Raw genomic sequence first — 17,093 nt, forward strand, 5'->3', positions numbered from 1 at the left:
GACCAGCTGATGAGAATTGTACCTTCATATAAGGAGGTACATGGCTCAGTTCTAGCTCTTACTTGGTTGGTGCTACCATCAACTGCCATCCTTAGCCTTGAATCGTCAGAGTTGCTCTCACCCATATCTGTTATGGAGAGGCAAGAGGGTGGACATGTTGATGGCTGAGCTCCTGCTTTGACTTTTCTGAGCAGCTTTGCCACGTGTGCATTTTACCTCTCCCAGGCATGTTCTAGATTCCATCCTAAAGCTGAATGACCACTGCTTTAGTGTTTAGGCCATGGTTTTGAGATCTAACATCCCTCTCCCTCAGAAAGCACCTGGATTACTATTGCAATTTTTTGTATAAATTTTATTTTAAGCTAAAAGATAATAATTACATGAAAAGGAAACCCAAAGTTATGCATTTCTAGATGCCATCAGACTTTTTAACAATGCACTTCCAGAATAGAGGTCAGAATGAAGCCCACTTCTGAACACAGAGTTATTTAGCTACAACACAGCAGAAGGTCTAGATAGTTTACCCATGTAAATGATGATTTTTATATGTTGCTATACAGTACAAAAAATGCTAACCACGCAAGTAAGTTTTGCAAACTATGTATCTTTTTTCATTGCTGGTTTGAGGCATGATACAGTAGACTCTTTAAAACTGCAGAGTATTAACTTCTCCATGACATTTGTTTATGAATAGAGATGAGCCAAGAGGGAAATTTTGCTGTGCATGGAAGTACACTGACAGCATGAACACTACTGTGTAGTAAAAGTATTTCCACCTTGACACAAGTAGATTTAAAATGAATGCATGCAGATATGCAGATTGCCTTCACGTTTAAAAATATGAGCCCAGACAGATTAAATATAACCATACCACAATTTTTTGATTCTTACATGATAGAATATAGATCAAGTAATTTCATACAGTATGTCATACAATATTATACAACACACAAGTCATAACTTCTGAAGCCTGTTTCATGTGGAGTAATATTTATATCAGAAAACAACCACTGAAAAAGGCTACCTTCCCCTCAACAGAGAAGGAATAAATGGAGAGATTACTGGGTTACAGAGCACAGAATGCCTTGTTTTGTCTCCACTTTGGAGCACATACACTCTTTTTTTTTCTCTCTTCTTTTGGCAGCCCTGTCTTGTTTCGGGAACAGCCAAGCCTCTTCTGAACTCTCCACCACCAAGACTCCTTTAGCTTTTAACATGGTTTGCCCATGCCCAAGGCTCCTTCACTGAACATCTTTCCTGTGTCTTTGCCCGCAAAGGGCTCCTGACAAGATTGCTAACCTCCACAGTCATCAGACTTCTTAATTGCATCACAAGCCTCATGTATAGAATAGGGTATCAAACCTAAGCTTGGCACACTGTACTGAACTACTTCCATCACATACTCCCATTACCAGTGGTTTTGTAGCATGACTCTACAAACAAAATCTTTATTTTTGAAAGCAACAAATGACAATTTACGTGAAGAATAGATTCCATAAATCAGAATAGCGAACAAACTGATGTCAATTTGGGCATATAATACCTGTAGAGCAGCTCACCCAGTGTGTCCTTGTCACCCAGTAACCATCCCACAACATTGCTATTGATTACCTCACTGTATGTGTATTATTGTGTCACATTTAATTTTAACACTTTATTTAAATTCCATGAACTCCAACATATCTCTCTACCTTACAGATAAGGTCAACAACTCAAAACAGATTAAAGACAAATTACACATACTTTAAAGAAAGGGTGTTTGGTCAAACCTCAGTTCTATATTTGCCAGTGTACATGGGACTATCCCAATGAACGCTGAGCTGACTTGATTAAAAATTATGACTGCAATATGAAACACTTTTTGGATTACAATTTCAAATTTTCATAATTTATACTATGTGGGCAAGCACACTGATTTTCAGGAGGAGTTTGGAAATAACTGCAGTTCTTGGGTAGACATAATTCTTCTGCATAATACCAGAGTAAGACAGCTTGTCTACCTATAGACTTTCAAATTTAATTTGAATTCATTAATAGTGTGAATTTAAAGCAATCACTTCAGTCATGTTGTAGATACTGTCATTGAAAACTAATGCAGAGTTATTTCATGTTTAGCTTGATTCATTTCCAAAGTACACTGAGCCATACTGCATTAAATTGAGAAAAACACAAGGTATTTGAAAAGACTAATTAAAGCACTTTAAAATCTATTTAGGTTATTTACCCTTGAGGTAGAAGCATTGGTCAAACAAAAATGGTATGCTTAAAAAACCAAAAGCCCATGTTTCTTCAGAACATTGGTCCAAAATGTATGTAAAGATAAAATCCTGTTATGAAGATTGTGTAACTAACCTCTCTTCAGAATAACATTTGATGTTTCCTATATGATTTGCTCTAAGTGGACAGGAGGTAGCTAGAAAATTGGCTAACGTGGAAAAAAAAAGATTTATCCTTTCAGATACTAGGCAAAGTGGGGCAAGGTGCAAACTAGATACTAGAGTATATTTTGTATTATTAGGTTAATAAGCTGGTTGTGCTACATTTTGATCCAAAATTGATGGCACAATAAATACAAATTATGAAGTATTAATCAGAAATGCTGTATTGTGCTTAATGTACCAGCAAATACTAAACTACCAACAAACATAATCAGTTGCTATAGTAATTCTAGTCTCCATCTATTTCTTAAGTATTGTTAAGCAATGTGATGAATTTTGTCCTTTACAAAATGTGTGCTTTCCCATAATCATGTTTAGTGGATTTTCTGCACAATCCCCATGTGCATACTGCACAGATCACACAAAGTCTAATCAGATCCAAATATCTGATTTGAATCTTTATTGAACGCTGACCTTTCCAGTATACATTTCATTTGTGTTTCTATCTAATATATATATCACGATCTCAAATATTTCACTCTGCTTGTGTTTAAATAGAAGGCAGCATGAAAGCAGTTCACTAGGAAAAATGGAAGCAGATCAAAAAGAGTAAAAGATTTTAAAAGCAAAGTACAATAGTTAATTATTGCAAGCCTAAAAACTGCGAGCAATTCTCCCATGTGTATAAGGGCCAGTACAGGTCCTGTACATCAATTAGACCCACTTAAAGCACATTTTAAAGGCTTAGACAGGATTTATGTGGTGCATAAGCCTGGGGCTGTCTGTCTGCATGTGAATTTCATCCTCTATGAATATACCTGTCAAGATAGCTGAAACCTGAACATTAAGGAGGTTGTTAGCAAATCGAAATTGAAATTCTCAGACATCGTCACCTCAATTGTATTTGTCACTCTTGCCTTTCACGTAACAAAACAAAGTGGTTACATGCACAAAGCAAGTGCAAGCAACTGCGGCCACAGCACTAAATTTTCTCATTCAAGCTGCCATAAAGAGGAAGATAGATAGTATTCTCTGAAGAAAAAGATTGTTTCTCTCTCTTGCTCTCTTTAAAGGAAGAGGTTTTAGTGGTACTCAATAAAATTCATTTCTATGTCAGGAAATGCAGGGCAGGACAAATACTGTACTAAGCTCCCAAGATACACAAGCCTTCGATTACCTGTTTTGTTCACATAAATATAAAACTTTAAATGCATGATTAAATTGCATTATATAAGGAGCTGGAATTTGATCCCTGATGAGCAATTATTTAGGATTCACAGATTCTTAGTAATTACAGGTTTCTCCTTTCCTTTATACTTCTGCACTAGTCATCATTTCTAAAGATGGCAGAATCCTGAAATCTAGAACCTCTACTTATCCCCAGAATTCAACAAAAACCAATTTTTTTAATTTGAGATATGAAACATTTTGACAAGTATCCAATTACTTGGATCCATGCTAAATGATGAAATAAAGGACAATCTACTGGAATTGTTTTCCTCGTAATTCCCGGAGAAAAGCCTTTGGGTGGGGAATTTGCACTGAAAGCTCTACAGAATTCAGGCTTTGCATTCTACTGGACTTTTTCCTATCAGATCCTATCATCTGATGTATTAATGATACCAGATCTGAGAAAACTTTTTCTTCAGTTTCATTTCTGGGCATTTTTCTCTGTATCTCCTTATGTTTCCTCTCACACCAAATAGCCAAAATATCACCATTGCCTCATTTAAATCCCTCTTAGGAAATTACATATTCTGCAGTGCCTGAAGAAAGCAGAATCTGAACCTTTTCCCAGCCTAAGAATCCTCTAGTAACTCCTGCCACTGGATTTTTTTGGGAAGCATTGTCTTCTGTCCATCTATCTTCCAGTTTGTGCTCTGAGGCCATTTCATGTCTTTGTAGTGTACACTGCACTGCACCTTCTAAGCATTTGAGCACTAATTCCATCTCTATTCAGGAAAGCATTTAAAGTAAGTGATAAAGCATCTGCTTAGTTGACTTCTGTGGGCACATATCTAAATCCTTTCCAGAGCTACCTGAAGTTGGTTCTAAATAGTTAACAAATAATCAGCTCTGCTACTACACTTGAACATGACTTTAGAAAACTCTTACATGACAGTAAGAGTGGGATTTATCCCAACAGTATGTTCACACTGTTAGCTCACAGGCATCTAACTTTAGATGCCTGGTCAAGAAGTTTAATCTTCCCAGGTTCCCAGCACAGGCAGTGCAGAGTCAAGGGCTCCTTGAGAAAGTAATTCAGAATACCCAACTCACTCTGCTGATATTTGCCACCATTATTAATTCAAGATCACCTTATGAGCTCAGTTTTCTGTCATGCTGACTCAGACTCCTAACCGTGGGGCAATTTGAGCCACATTTTGATTCTCCAAATTGAAATGGCAATACTGAATGATTGATTTTGCTTGTAATTTACTAATCTTTGACACATATGGGAAGCTTCAGGACAGTGCATTTCTATAGGAACAACACACTTCCAAAAAGAGAAGCCACCTAACTGTAAACCTCCTCCTATAAGTATGTTGGATATGCAAACTTCATCAGTGATCACATTTAATAAACACTGTAGCAGTAAATGTCTAGAGACTAAAAGCACAATTCTCAAAGGGCCCCAGTTTCTAATTTCTTTGGAAAACAGACGCAATCTACACCATGAAAAATTTAATTGCACCTTAATTACTAGTCAGCTGAATAGCATGAGATATGTATGCCTTCATTTTTAATAGCTTCTGCCACTTCCAGCAAATTGTGGAAAAAAATAATGGATGCCTTGAGTATTCTTTCTGTCTGCTTCTACCAAAATAAAAAAAAAAAGTAAAAAATTCAAAATGAAGATTCAAATTCTTCTGGATCAGTCATAATCCAGGAGGAACACTAGCAATAATGAATATGGATACACAAATGCAGCTGCAGTGTTCACATCAGTGGCAAGGTAATACAAAAATTTGCCCCTTTGATCAAGTTACGCTACATTAAACTGATAAAAAGCCCTTGGATGGCTGACTCAAGGTTGCTTCTTTGTTTTATAAGGTCAGAGCTTTAACATTTGAAAAGTATTTTATATATTGCAATATTTACCTCATTTCCTTCTACAGAGATGTTGTAATCATTCAGGAATAGCACAGAATATTGCATATATAGAGAAACACTTATGAATAAAAACATACCAGCATTTTGAAGGATTTTATTCAATGGGTGTATAGCCAATGAAAAATGTTAGGGTGGATACAGCACAGTTTAGCTTGGCTTTTATACCACACCCCACATACAGTGGCATCTGAATAGCATACAAAATGACGATATGCTGACAAGTCTCTGCAGTGCTTAAATCTTCTCATAACTGAAAACAAACTTATATTGAAAAAGGGTTTGTGTTTAAAGGGAAACAGGCAAACCAGTATGTCTTCATTTTGGCCTCCATGTCTTTTTGTTCATGCTGACCTCAAGCACAGGACAGTTTCCTAAGTATAAAAGTATGGCTGAATTATTTAATTCAATACATACTATTGTATTCAATACAAACCATTGGGGAATTAGCAAGAACAGGAAGCATGTGATAGGCAGAAATTATTTGTCTATCCATGCTCATAGAAAAAGGTTGGAAGGGAAATGTACCTGTGAAGCTTTGTGCTCCTTACCACAACAGATTTGTTTGACCACAGGACACATGCATTAGCAAATGAACATTAGTTATGAATGTAAATATCCCTGGGGATGATGAAATTTTATCTTTGGTAAATTTGTATCAGGCACAGTAACATGGACTGGTTTATTATTATTATTACTACTACTATTACTACTATTATTATGTTTTCTATTTTTTAAGGGAGGAGTTAAATAGCGATATGAATTATCTGGAGAACTAGTGCTGCTCACTGTGATAAATCCTCACTGCTGCTTTGCTGAAAAGATACATCACACAAGAAAACATTTGGCCTCTAAAGATACAGTACTGTCAAAACTGAAATATCCAAATGCTCCCACTTTGTTATCACATCAGGAACCAATATTATACTGAAAGTGTAAATGAGGCAGAACCAGGTATTTTCATCAGCAAATTAGAGGAGAGTAAAAATCTTGAAAGGAACACCATATTTTCTTCATATTCCTTATGCCATATAATCCTAATGTAGCATATTAAATGTCCTGTTATGATGAAGAATAATAATGAAAACCAGGAAAAAAGCATATGGTTAACTATGGATAAAGCACCTATTAAAGTACAGTTATCCAACTTGACAATTCAGTAGATAAGGAACATTCACTGAAAGCAAGTAAATTTGAGCTTCATCTTGCATGTTTATATATGTTTAATGTTCTCAGGTTTCTGCTGCAATTATTATCATGGAGACAGAATACAAAATAAAAGAAATCTGCTATGATATCTTTTTTTCTGACAGGTGTGAAATGTGGGCTTCTTAATATCAGAATATTATTTTTGAAAATAAGAACCTGGAAAGCCTTGATGTTTCAGTGGCATTTTAGTCTGACTAGAGGTTACAGGGAGGTTAATATTAGTCATCGTTTTCTTAGTGTTGCGCTCCTTTATTCCCACAGGTTTTCCATAAACAGCATGAATTTGCATAGGCAATACAGCATTGAAGGAAGAGATTAGAGCAGGGATAGCTGAAGAACTGTTACATGAAAAGTCAGAAACATTAGCTGGTGTAGCACAAGTGTTTCTTAGAGGATTTGCATTGAAGAATAATATTCTTCCTAAGCGCTTGCTCTATTTCCCCAGTCTGGGATGACTAATCACAAAAGCACTGGCATTAAATCAGTTAGCAGAGCTGAAACCCAGCGAAATGTGTCAAAAGTAGATGAATTTAACCTTGCAGTATTCAAGGAATGGAAACTATAACCTGGGGCACATTAGAGAAGTACATGGATAGTAATTATCTAAAAGGAGATAACCAGCATGGATTTAGAAAGGCAAGAGCCTCTCTAACTAATCTACTTGACCTTTATCATGAGGCTAAAGACAAGGCTGATAATGGGCTCTGCAAATAAAAGAGTGTGTTTGTATTTTCAGGAGGTCATGTGGGCATACACAACAAATGGATGAAAGGGGTGAAAAAAAAATAGCTCTATAAAAACCTGAAAACTCATAAGAAAGCACGTACTGCAAGGGAATGCATTTAACCCTCCATCACCCACTGAAGCACACACACAATTGCTGTGACTCAACAGCAACACTGTGGGAGTATTTGTTGCATCATCCACATGGTAAATTTGAACAGTAATGTAAATGGTAACCAGGGAGTGTAGTTCCATGGGAGCCAATGGTCCATTTAAATGTACGTAAAGGGGAAAATTATATATAATCTACAGGGATCTCAGTATAGGTCAAAATTGGAATTAACAGACTAAGCAGCTGTAGTACATGAAATCCCTTTCTACACTCAGATTTTATTTTTTAATTTTCTTTTTCTTTTTGTCAAGACAGCAGATGAAGCTGGGGAGTGCAATGCCAGAGAAAAGTAAAAAAGGTAAAGCTACTCTCAAAAAAATGTCTTTCTTGAAACTGCTCTTCTAGCTTATGACAGTCTGCAGATGTGTTAGGTGGGGAATGCTTGGGCCATAGTGAAAGTCTACCTTCTGACAACCACATCCAAAGCCCACAGAAATTAATGAGGTTTAGATGATGTCCTCACAGTTTCACTTCCCTCTAACCAGGTGCCAAGGTGCTTATCTGTCCATTTAGAATGGAGCTGCCAGGCTCTAGTGAGCTGATAATTTTCCTTGTTTCTGTACTGCCTGAGCAGGGGAGGTGGCTTCCCCTGCTCTTCTTGGAAGATGGAAAAGATCCTCTCCTACCTTGGTAGGAGAAATGACCGTTTATGAAAGGAGGACTTTGTGTGACAGGAACAACCTCTTCCTTGGAGAAAAGAGAAGTCAAGTTATAGGGTCTTCATCCTTTTTCCACAGGAGCTACTGGAAGGAGGTACTGTTTTTTTGTCTCCTGTAGTAAAAGGAGATGCCACCAATGACAATACACATTTGTACTCTCAAGTTGCTGAGTTAATGGGGGATAAAGGAGAATAAATTACAGAAATACACACACCCCCACATAGCACACAGCCCAACTCATTCACCAAGGAACAGAGAGAGGAATCAAAGAAATGAAGATAAAGAAGTTGAAGTCAAAGAAGTGGTAAGGAGTGTAAGAATAATCTGGGAGAGGAAGGAACCTGATCCAAAACACCTCCTGAGGTTAGCTACTGAGATAAAGAGAAGAATGACCTCATCTGAGGTATCCTAGAAGATCCATACTGCCTCTAACATTAAGTGTTCACAAATCTTTAAACCGCAGAATGAAAATGCATCATGCAATCTTGCATGGTAGTGGGTGCAAGTGGTAAATCAACACAACTCTATCATGTCTAATACCAGGCTATGCAGCCTCTAGAGGAGGCTCATTTACTGTCCTGACCTGACCCACAAGTTAACTAAGAAATTTTGAACAGCTGAGTTTTGACTTTAATCACCATTGCTAGTGGTACTGCCGGAGCCAGCACAAACACATCACACTGCTATCATCTTGTCTTTGTTTCAGAATGAATTGCTTAGATGGAGTATTTTAGGTAGCTCAGGGAAGTCAGGAACCACTCGGAAAGTGTGAAGTACCAGGGCTGGGAACACAGAAGCGAGGTAAACTAGATCTGTAAACGAGACCATACAGAAAGCTAGACCATATGGGTAAAAAAAAAAAACTTCCACAGATAGCAGTCATTTGTTGATGCAAAAAAAATAATTTTGCAAACATTTAAAGTATTTGACCGTCTAAACTGCATCTGGAAACATTCACATTGCTTCTTTTTTCTCCTCATTTCAAAGTGTGCTAGAAGCAGCACAAAATATTCTGTTCTCTGCTATGAAGTGGAACATACTTGCCTGCATTTTAACTGAATTTATCAGGTCCCTAATTTTGTTTCATGGTCAATGACAACTTGAATTCTACTGAAATAAATATTCATAGCATGCATGTTCCAGTCATATGTGTGATTTTTAAAGTCAAAGCTTGGTTCCCATAATTAAAGCCATTAGTAAGGATTCCAAGATGGCTTTGTGCTTGTGAAGAAACTTGCAGAAGAATTATCTCCATTTTTTTTTAACGCCAGCACTTGGCTGTAAGTGCCTTAATGCTCAGCTAGTATGGAAGTAAGCATTTCTACCTGAGGGATAAAAACTGAGCTTTGGGTTTTAAAGATTCACAATACAGTCACAAAGTAAAATATTCTAAAATATTCTAAAATACATTCATTTAAAGAACTCCACTAAAGATAAATCTGAGAAAACTGCAAATATGCCTATGGCTGTTCTGAAGGCAAAGGAGAAATGAATTTTGGGAAACAAATTAGTTGTTATTCATTGCTTTCTCAGCTCTAGTTGTAATTTGCTCTGTTCAGGCCCAATTCTAATTTCAGTGATGAAGGCCTGTAACCTCTGGCTGAGTTGAGTCATATTGTGTGGGATTGGCACATGTTCAACTGCTGAAAAACCATTACCAGGAACTACAAAATGTAAGATGGTAATGTATCCTAATGTAGCAATTCCCAGGATGTGGTCCCTTGAGGATTGCTTTGGGTTATGCAAGGGTCTCCCCTTGAATCAAATATCTCAATTTTAAATATTGGGAAAGCATCCAAAGGTGAATATTGTCTGCAGCAGGGGCACCATCTGGGTAATGGAAGTGGATTTGTGGGCAAACACAGAGGCAGGAAGGAAAATCCCATGCTGTTGCTTGTCATTTGTAGCTTGTCTTCTAAGAGAAAAAGGTTGGCATTCGGAAAAGAGAATAGATGCCTGTAGATGAGTGAGCAGGGGTGGGAAGGTGTCCTGAGATGGGTAGGAATGTGGGGAAATAGGAAGATAGTGTTTGGTGTTACGTGAGATAAGGAAATGAGAGTCCAATGCCAGGTGGGAAAGAGAGTAACTCCTGGAAATCTGGCAGCTGCCAAAACTGTCTTTGCAGAAAGAAGTTGATGCTCCACTGCAATCAGTAAAACTGATTAGCTAAAGCTATCTAATCAGTGCTAGGGTACCTAACAAACTGAGATGTTAAATTGTCATTGCTTAGTTACACTAATAGGAGAAACATGCCCCGCCAAAGTTTAAACTTTCCATTTTTTCCTGCTATACTTTCTCTCAAGCTGTCTTTCACACCTGGAAGCAGCTTTCTATAAGCTTCCATAAAACTACTTCATTAGCTTTCAGCAAATCCCTCATTAAAACTCCTCCTTGTCACAGTTTCTGGGTAATGTCTAGATTATGTGGGAACTGGTAACATGTCACTCATGCCCTGCAGTACTCAGACTGTCTAAAACTGGAAAGGACTGATGTCCTGATCATACTCTATCTTATTGTTAGCCTGTCCTTCTCTGACCTGTTGGCTTTATCTTCTTCTGTGACAGCTCGGGAAAATAATCCCTTTTTCAGCCTGATAACAAGATTTATGGAGCCATCATCTGTCTGCCAGTTCTTCTCTAGTAACTTCTGAATCCATTGGCCAATTTTAGCTAAATCTGGCAGTGAAGTAGAAATCTCAAAGATGTTTTAGTACTCTAAAAAAACAAGATAACAGAAGATAAAGATACTAATACTACGTTCCCCAAGGTAAAGAACACAGTGTGAGCTTGTCTCAAGATAGATATGATGGAACGCATGCAGAAAAAATGTTATAAATTCTCCACTCACGGGAAATTCTGGTTTATGCACTATAAAACCCATTATGCTGTCTCTTGTGAATTTTCTGATGTGTAATAATTAGTATATGAACACTGCAGCATAGCTATCATTCAGTCAATCAGCATAAAAACTCAGAGACAAAAATCTAATGGAAGAATACCTCCCTTAGTTCTGGAGACCAGTGAACAACTTGCTTGTTGAGTGTTGGCATGGTGGTGTTTCTCCTTTAGAGCTGACATGCCACTGCCTCAAGCTTCTTACAGCCAGAAGTTGTCCTGGTGTTGCTCCCAGCTATCATGAAGGACTTGTGTGTTAACAAGCAGTGAAAGACTCCAAGGAACATACAGAGCTAGGCTCTGAAATCCTGTGATTCGAGGAATCCACAGACTGCAAGTTTCCAATATGTTCAATGCACATGTCTGCAGCCAACTTTTCCATATGCTTGTACAGTTATGGATAGCACTTCAGGGAAATCTGTGGCTTACAAAAGGCAAACATTTAAATGTAAAGAAGGAAAACAGATCTCCTGAGTGAGTGACTGTTGTGAGCAAGCTGTCTTCAGGATGAGAATAAACCAGACAACATTCTATAAAGGATGTCTATTTAATAATATTTTTTTCTGAAATAACGTAGTCTTCTTATTTGACACAGAGGGCTGAATATATCTTACATAAACACCACTTGACTCTGGTCAGTGGTATGATTTGTATCAGCAGGAAGTTAGAGGTCAGTAATAGCATGGTCAAAGGGCACACATAAGTTGGTGTCAGGAATGAAACACGGCAACATGCAGTGACACAGAAGGCAGATCATGTACAAAATCGGAGATATTTTCACACTAGAGAAGGAACAATGGTGGCAGCTATTAAAAACAATGCAGTTCTTAAATCAGTACTTGCTCCTTCAAAATGTGATGAGTCATTCCCAACACTTTCAGTACCAACTATATTGCCAGTGTCAGCCAGAGGCTGGATTTATTCTATTTAGATTTACACTTACACTACATACTGACTTCATTTTTCTATCACCTCGAGTCAGATAGTATAGTTACCTCTCATACCTCTGATTCACCAACCTCTCTTTGTCTTTTAAAAAATATTTTGAAATCAAAAGTCACTGTACTGAAGTCACTGAAAAACCAAAAGCTGTGAAAGAGTAAAGAAGAGGGCAACACTCATGTCATGCAAGTACCAATCTTCACAAAATTGGATATGCAATCTTACGATGTTTTTGGCCCCACATAATCTCCATATAAAAAAAGTTTCTGAGAAATGTTAAGTAAAATATCAGCTTATTCAGGACTGCCATTCAAAAAAAGACCATAATTTATGACAAACTCCTATACTGCACAGTGTACACTTTAAGAAGAGGGAATAACATAGTCAGACAGTTTCAAAATTATTAATTATAAGTTTCCTTTTCATGTCCATGAACTCTCACTCAGCAGTCTTCTTCACTGATGTTAAGTTAAAGAGTGGTAACTGAAAAAAAAGACTTGATAATGGTTTTTCTTTGCATTATCCAAACCCCTTTTGCTTAGCAGAAGAGGGTGCGTTATACAGTGAAAAGCATTCTATTGATGTCTCACAAAATCTTCTTTGCTTTGTAAATTACTGCTTTGTCTGGGCTACACGATAAAATAATTTGTAATCTCCATCAGACTGTGAAAAGCAGGTATCTTTAACTATTGAGAATAAAGTAGAATTGTAAAACGTGGCTACACTAAAATTAAAGAGCAGACAATGCTTCATTGAACTCAGGAATTAGAAACATCTGTCAACATATCGTAACAAAAACTCCTACAGTGAACAAAAGTCAGAAGTGCAGCTCTCTTACTTCCAGAGAAGTTTGCTAATTTAAAAATTATGTACATGAAAGAGAATCAGGTCTTGAATTTATGAAAGTGTCCTTACCCACAAAGAACTGAGGAAGAGAAACACTCTACAGGATCCACACACAAGATCCACGCATTAGATGATGAGTGTATAAGCATGTGACTATCTGCACTTCCAGGCACATGAGAGAGGAGGACCTGTCACTGCATTGCTCCTGGATAATGAATCATCTAGCAATAAATTATTCCAGTTGACTTTTCCCAGGGATCCTCATTGTCAGATGTGACAGACATGGACATGGAGACAAGCAACAGCCACTGCGCCGGAGGTGTGGAGTATGAGGGAGAGGTCAGAAGAGTAAGTCTCCTACCCAGTATGTGAGACTTGACAGCTCTGAAGATACTGGGGACACTTCCATATGACTCATTCACAAGCCGTCTACAGCTGACCGATCTACAACCAGCACAACAGATGAAACTCTAGCCCTAATGAAGCCAAGAGAATTTTGCCAACAACTACAACAGTGCCAAGTATTCCACCTGATGGCTTTGAATTTTTTCCAAACACATTAACCAAAGACTGTGTTTACTTTGATATATAAAAGAATGCAGACTTGACAAACCCTCTCAACTTTGTCCAGGCAGTGGTAATAACTGCTGTGTATGCAATGACTTTTTTTTCCACATAATGTTCAAGTAACATTGAAGTTGCAGACAGGATTCAAGATTTTTCTTGTTTTTAAAGTTTTTGCCCCATTTTTACCATGGTGATTTTTTTTCTCCATACATTAAAAATAAAACAAAATGATTAAAACAAACCAAATCAACAATTCTGTAGCATAAAAAGCAGTGGAAACGTTTCCACTGATACCATGCAAATTCTCTTAATCTAAAGCATTTATTGAGATGTAACATCACAGTGTACTATGCCTGTAAAATACAGATATTGAACTCTGATGACATAATTTCTAAGAGAAATATGAGCCTCAGAATAAATAAATATATTGGTTGCTATTTATGGCTCTCTTTCACCTTCTTTGTGCCTTCTCCCTTTCCTTGATGGGGATGAGAAAGGACTTAGCTTCTGCCCATAGCTGTGCCACTGAGGTGAGCAGCAGAATGACAGAGTTCAACTAGTTGAGGGAGCACCAAAATTTACCAAACTCCTTGTGCCTCGAGATTGTTTTACACTACCATAGTAAGGTAGGTGTGAAGCTTTTTCCCTGCTACCAGGACATTAAAAACTGCTTTTTGCTATGTGGACATTTTGATGTCTATTAATACATTTGAACATGAGCTTAAACTTCTCTCTTTATTGGCACTCTATATGTGGCCTCTTATTTTCTACAAACTTATAGAAACTTCATATGCTTGGCATCTCTGTCTTTATGCAAGTTGCTAGGTAGCACTAACAAGCAAACGGACAGACAATACAATCACAGAAGCCTCACTGACACCAAAATGTCTTTAATTTCTTAGCAGTTGCTGCAAGCCCAAGCACTTACTGGGACAATGTATGGCATTCTTTCGGCATGTCTCTGACCCTTGCCGTTCCACTCTCCTGTACTCTGGGCAAAAAGAATGTGCATGATACACTATTGCTGGAAAAAATGGAGGGGTTTGGTCTGGGGTTTTTTTTGCAGCTAAACAGGTTTTGCCATACTTTGCGTAGTCAAGATTCACTTATGTTTGAAGAGCCATGACCTTTATTGAGCCTTTCAAAAGCATGCTAAGGATATGTCCTCCTACCAACAGCACACACAAACTAGCTCAATAGAATATTATATACTATACCCTGAAGAACATATAAAAAGTAGTTTTAAAGTTAACTGGAGACTGCAGCACACATAATTCACAAGAGTAGAATTATATTTCAAGAGACACATTTTTAATATTATTTCTTACTCTGCTCACCCCAGGCAAATTTCTCACAATCAGCTGAAACAAGATCTGTGCCACAGGTACAGAAATTCTGCACTACACAGAAAGCAAGATGTTAGAAATCCACATCCTCTTTTTTTTATTTTGGGAGACACATTGATTTGATTGCTTTCAAAAAATGAAAAAAACCCAAGCTTTTGAATTAAGCTGATTTAATTCAGTGACAACAACAAGATAAATGGCAGTGTAGGCTTTCTGCAAATTCCATCCGAAGGTTCAACTTGGTGCAAATTTTGGAACACAAAAACTAAATTGTCACCACCACAGTGGCACACAACTCAAAATCCATAAAGTAGTGACTGTGGTGAAGCTTTGCACAAATATAAGGGTTTTCCAGATCTTGATACGGGGTCTATTATTCCTTCAGATTAGTAAGTGGTGGAGCTCAGGAAGTCACCATTAAGGATACAAATGTAATGTCTCCTTTACATACATACCCTAGTGGAATTCAACTTGCAACTATATCCATTGTCTGCAGTTTTACAATATGCTTCAACAGATCTGTAGGATGCTTAACATTTTTCTATTAAATGTTACAGGTTTGCATCTAATTTCCATCCAACCCTACCTCATTTTTATAGATACTATTGATTTATACTAAGACATGCCTGCTATGGACTTAATTTTCCATTGAACTGTAAAGAGACTCCAGCATCTTATTCTTTACATTCTTGTAGAATCCTTAATCTTTCTTTCAGTTCCTTAGGATATATCCACAATTATAGTGTACTTTTTACCCATCTCGTTATTTTAGAAGAGAAGCACACCTTTTAAGTAAAAGTCCCTTCCTGATGAATTTCTGTGTACCTATTAATGTTGAGTTCCCCACCTGCAGCTACTGGCACCTTACTGAAAAATCAAGCTTATGTGGCCCGTGTTTATTTAGGTTAAAACAAGGAAGCATCCAACAAATCTGATAGAAGCTGTGCACTCTTTCATGAATCAGTCTATTTTACAGGTTCCATCTGCTCTTAAGTGCTTCCCAGAGAACAAACACTGTGTCACTGTACCACATATTTCCATTGCACTATCCCAAACACTTAAGCTGCTGACAGATTAATGCTTAGTTCACTTGTGGCATACATTCTTGGGTTCTTACACATGTTCTTATAAGGAAATGGAACTCACTAAGCACTTAATCACAAGTTGGGGTAGTGTTATTGCATTGAATACAACACGCTAACTTTGTTTCAGGAACAGGCTAAGGTAACTCTATATAAGCCACTGCTGTCACTAGCACTGTCAAAGACCCTGGAAATCAAATCACTTTTGCCAACCTCAGTTAAACAAAAGCAAGCAGAAATTTGCTAAAGGGTAGCCCTGGGGGCTAGAGATGAGCCACCTGAGGAGTGTGAAGAAATGGCCAAAGGATTCTGCTGTTTACTGGAATGCAACATGTGGCTTAAGCATGTATATATTTTCTTGAAGCCATTACAAATAGATCTTGATAAAATGACTGCAAAGACAGGGAATAATAGGCAGATATAAAAACCAATAGCAACAAAATTGAAGTAAAATACAACCAAACTTGTTAAAGACATCAGCAATCCTGTTAATTGTGAATTTACCTAGCTAGGAATCAGTAACAGCAAGAGACTGGTACGAGCAAAATGTGAATAGACACCATGAATATCTGCATTTGTGCCTGAGAGGAAGGTAGAGATTCATGGAGAATCCTTTACATCCTTACCTGATGTAAACCAAGTTCGATTAGTTCAGAGCAGCCAAGAACCTCACCTTGTCTTATGTTTAAATATAAGGTACAAAAAGGAAGGGATAGCTTTTTAGTGTGAATATCAGAAAAATTGTAAGTAAATTTTCTTCCACATTCAACCTAGTAAATATTTGTCTGGTTCTTACCTTTGAAATAGATTTTATAGAAGAAGACTTACTGCTTGACTCCCTAAGCAGACTGACTCCACAGTTATACACACCACACCATTATCACCAACAGTGAAGGCCTTTTGCCACTAATCTGTGTGTTGCTGAGACTTTCAGTGAAATTAGGATCCACAAACCACCACTGATTTCTATGGAGCTGTGTCCTTTTCATTTATCAGCAAACTTGTTGTCACTCTTCCCTTGCTTAACTTATCAGGGTCTGAGTACAATTCACTATGGGTTTTTATGAGCACCACCGGACACAGTAAATGCTCTATCCCTGGTGTTTTTCAAATGCAAAGATCAGGCACACTGACAGTCCTCACCACTACAAGTGGGAGGGAAAA

The 17,093-nt window shown here is 37.6% G+C and overlaps 1 protein-coding gene across 3 annotated transcripts in view; it reads right to left on the minus strand.

Annotated features, from left to right (window-relative positions):
- Positions 1-17,093, minus strand: part of SMYD3 (SET and MYND domain containing 3) — a 431,626-nt gene that overhangs the window by 22,235 nt on the left and 392,298 nt on the right. The window contains exon 11 of one of the 3 annotated variants that reach the window (XM_074863270.1): positions 5,760-5,863. The exons of the other annotated variants lie outside the window; for them this stretch is intronic. Within the exon in view, the coding sequence (XP_074719371.1) occupies positions 5,845-5,863 (19 nt within the window). The 3' untranslated portion in view covers positions 5,760-5,844. Of the gene's footprint in view, positions 1-5,759; positions 5,864-17,093 lie in introns of those variants that run through there. 3 annotated transcript variants of the gene reach the window in all.

The sequence above is a fragment of the Strix uralensis genome, chromosome 3 (genome assembly GCF_047716275.1).
Source record: "Strix uralensis isolate ZFMK-TIS-50842 chromosome 3, bStrUra1, whole genome shotgun sequence".
NCBI classification, from domain to species: domain Eukaryota; kingdom Metazoa; phylum Chordata; class Aves; order Strigiformes; family Strigidae; genus Strix; species Strix uralensis.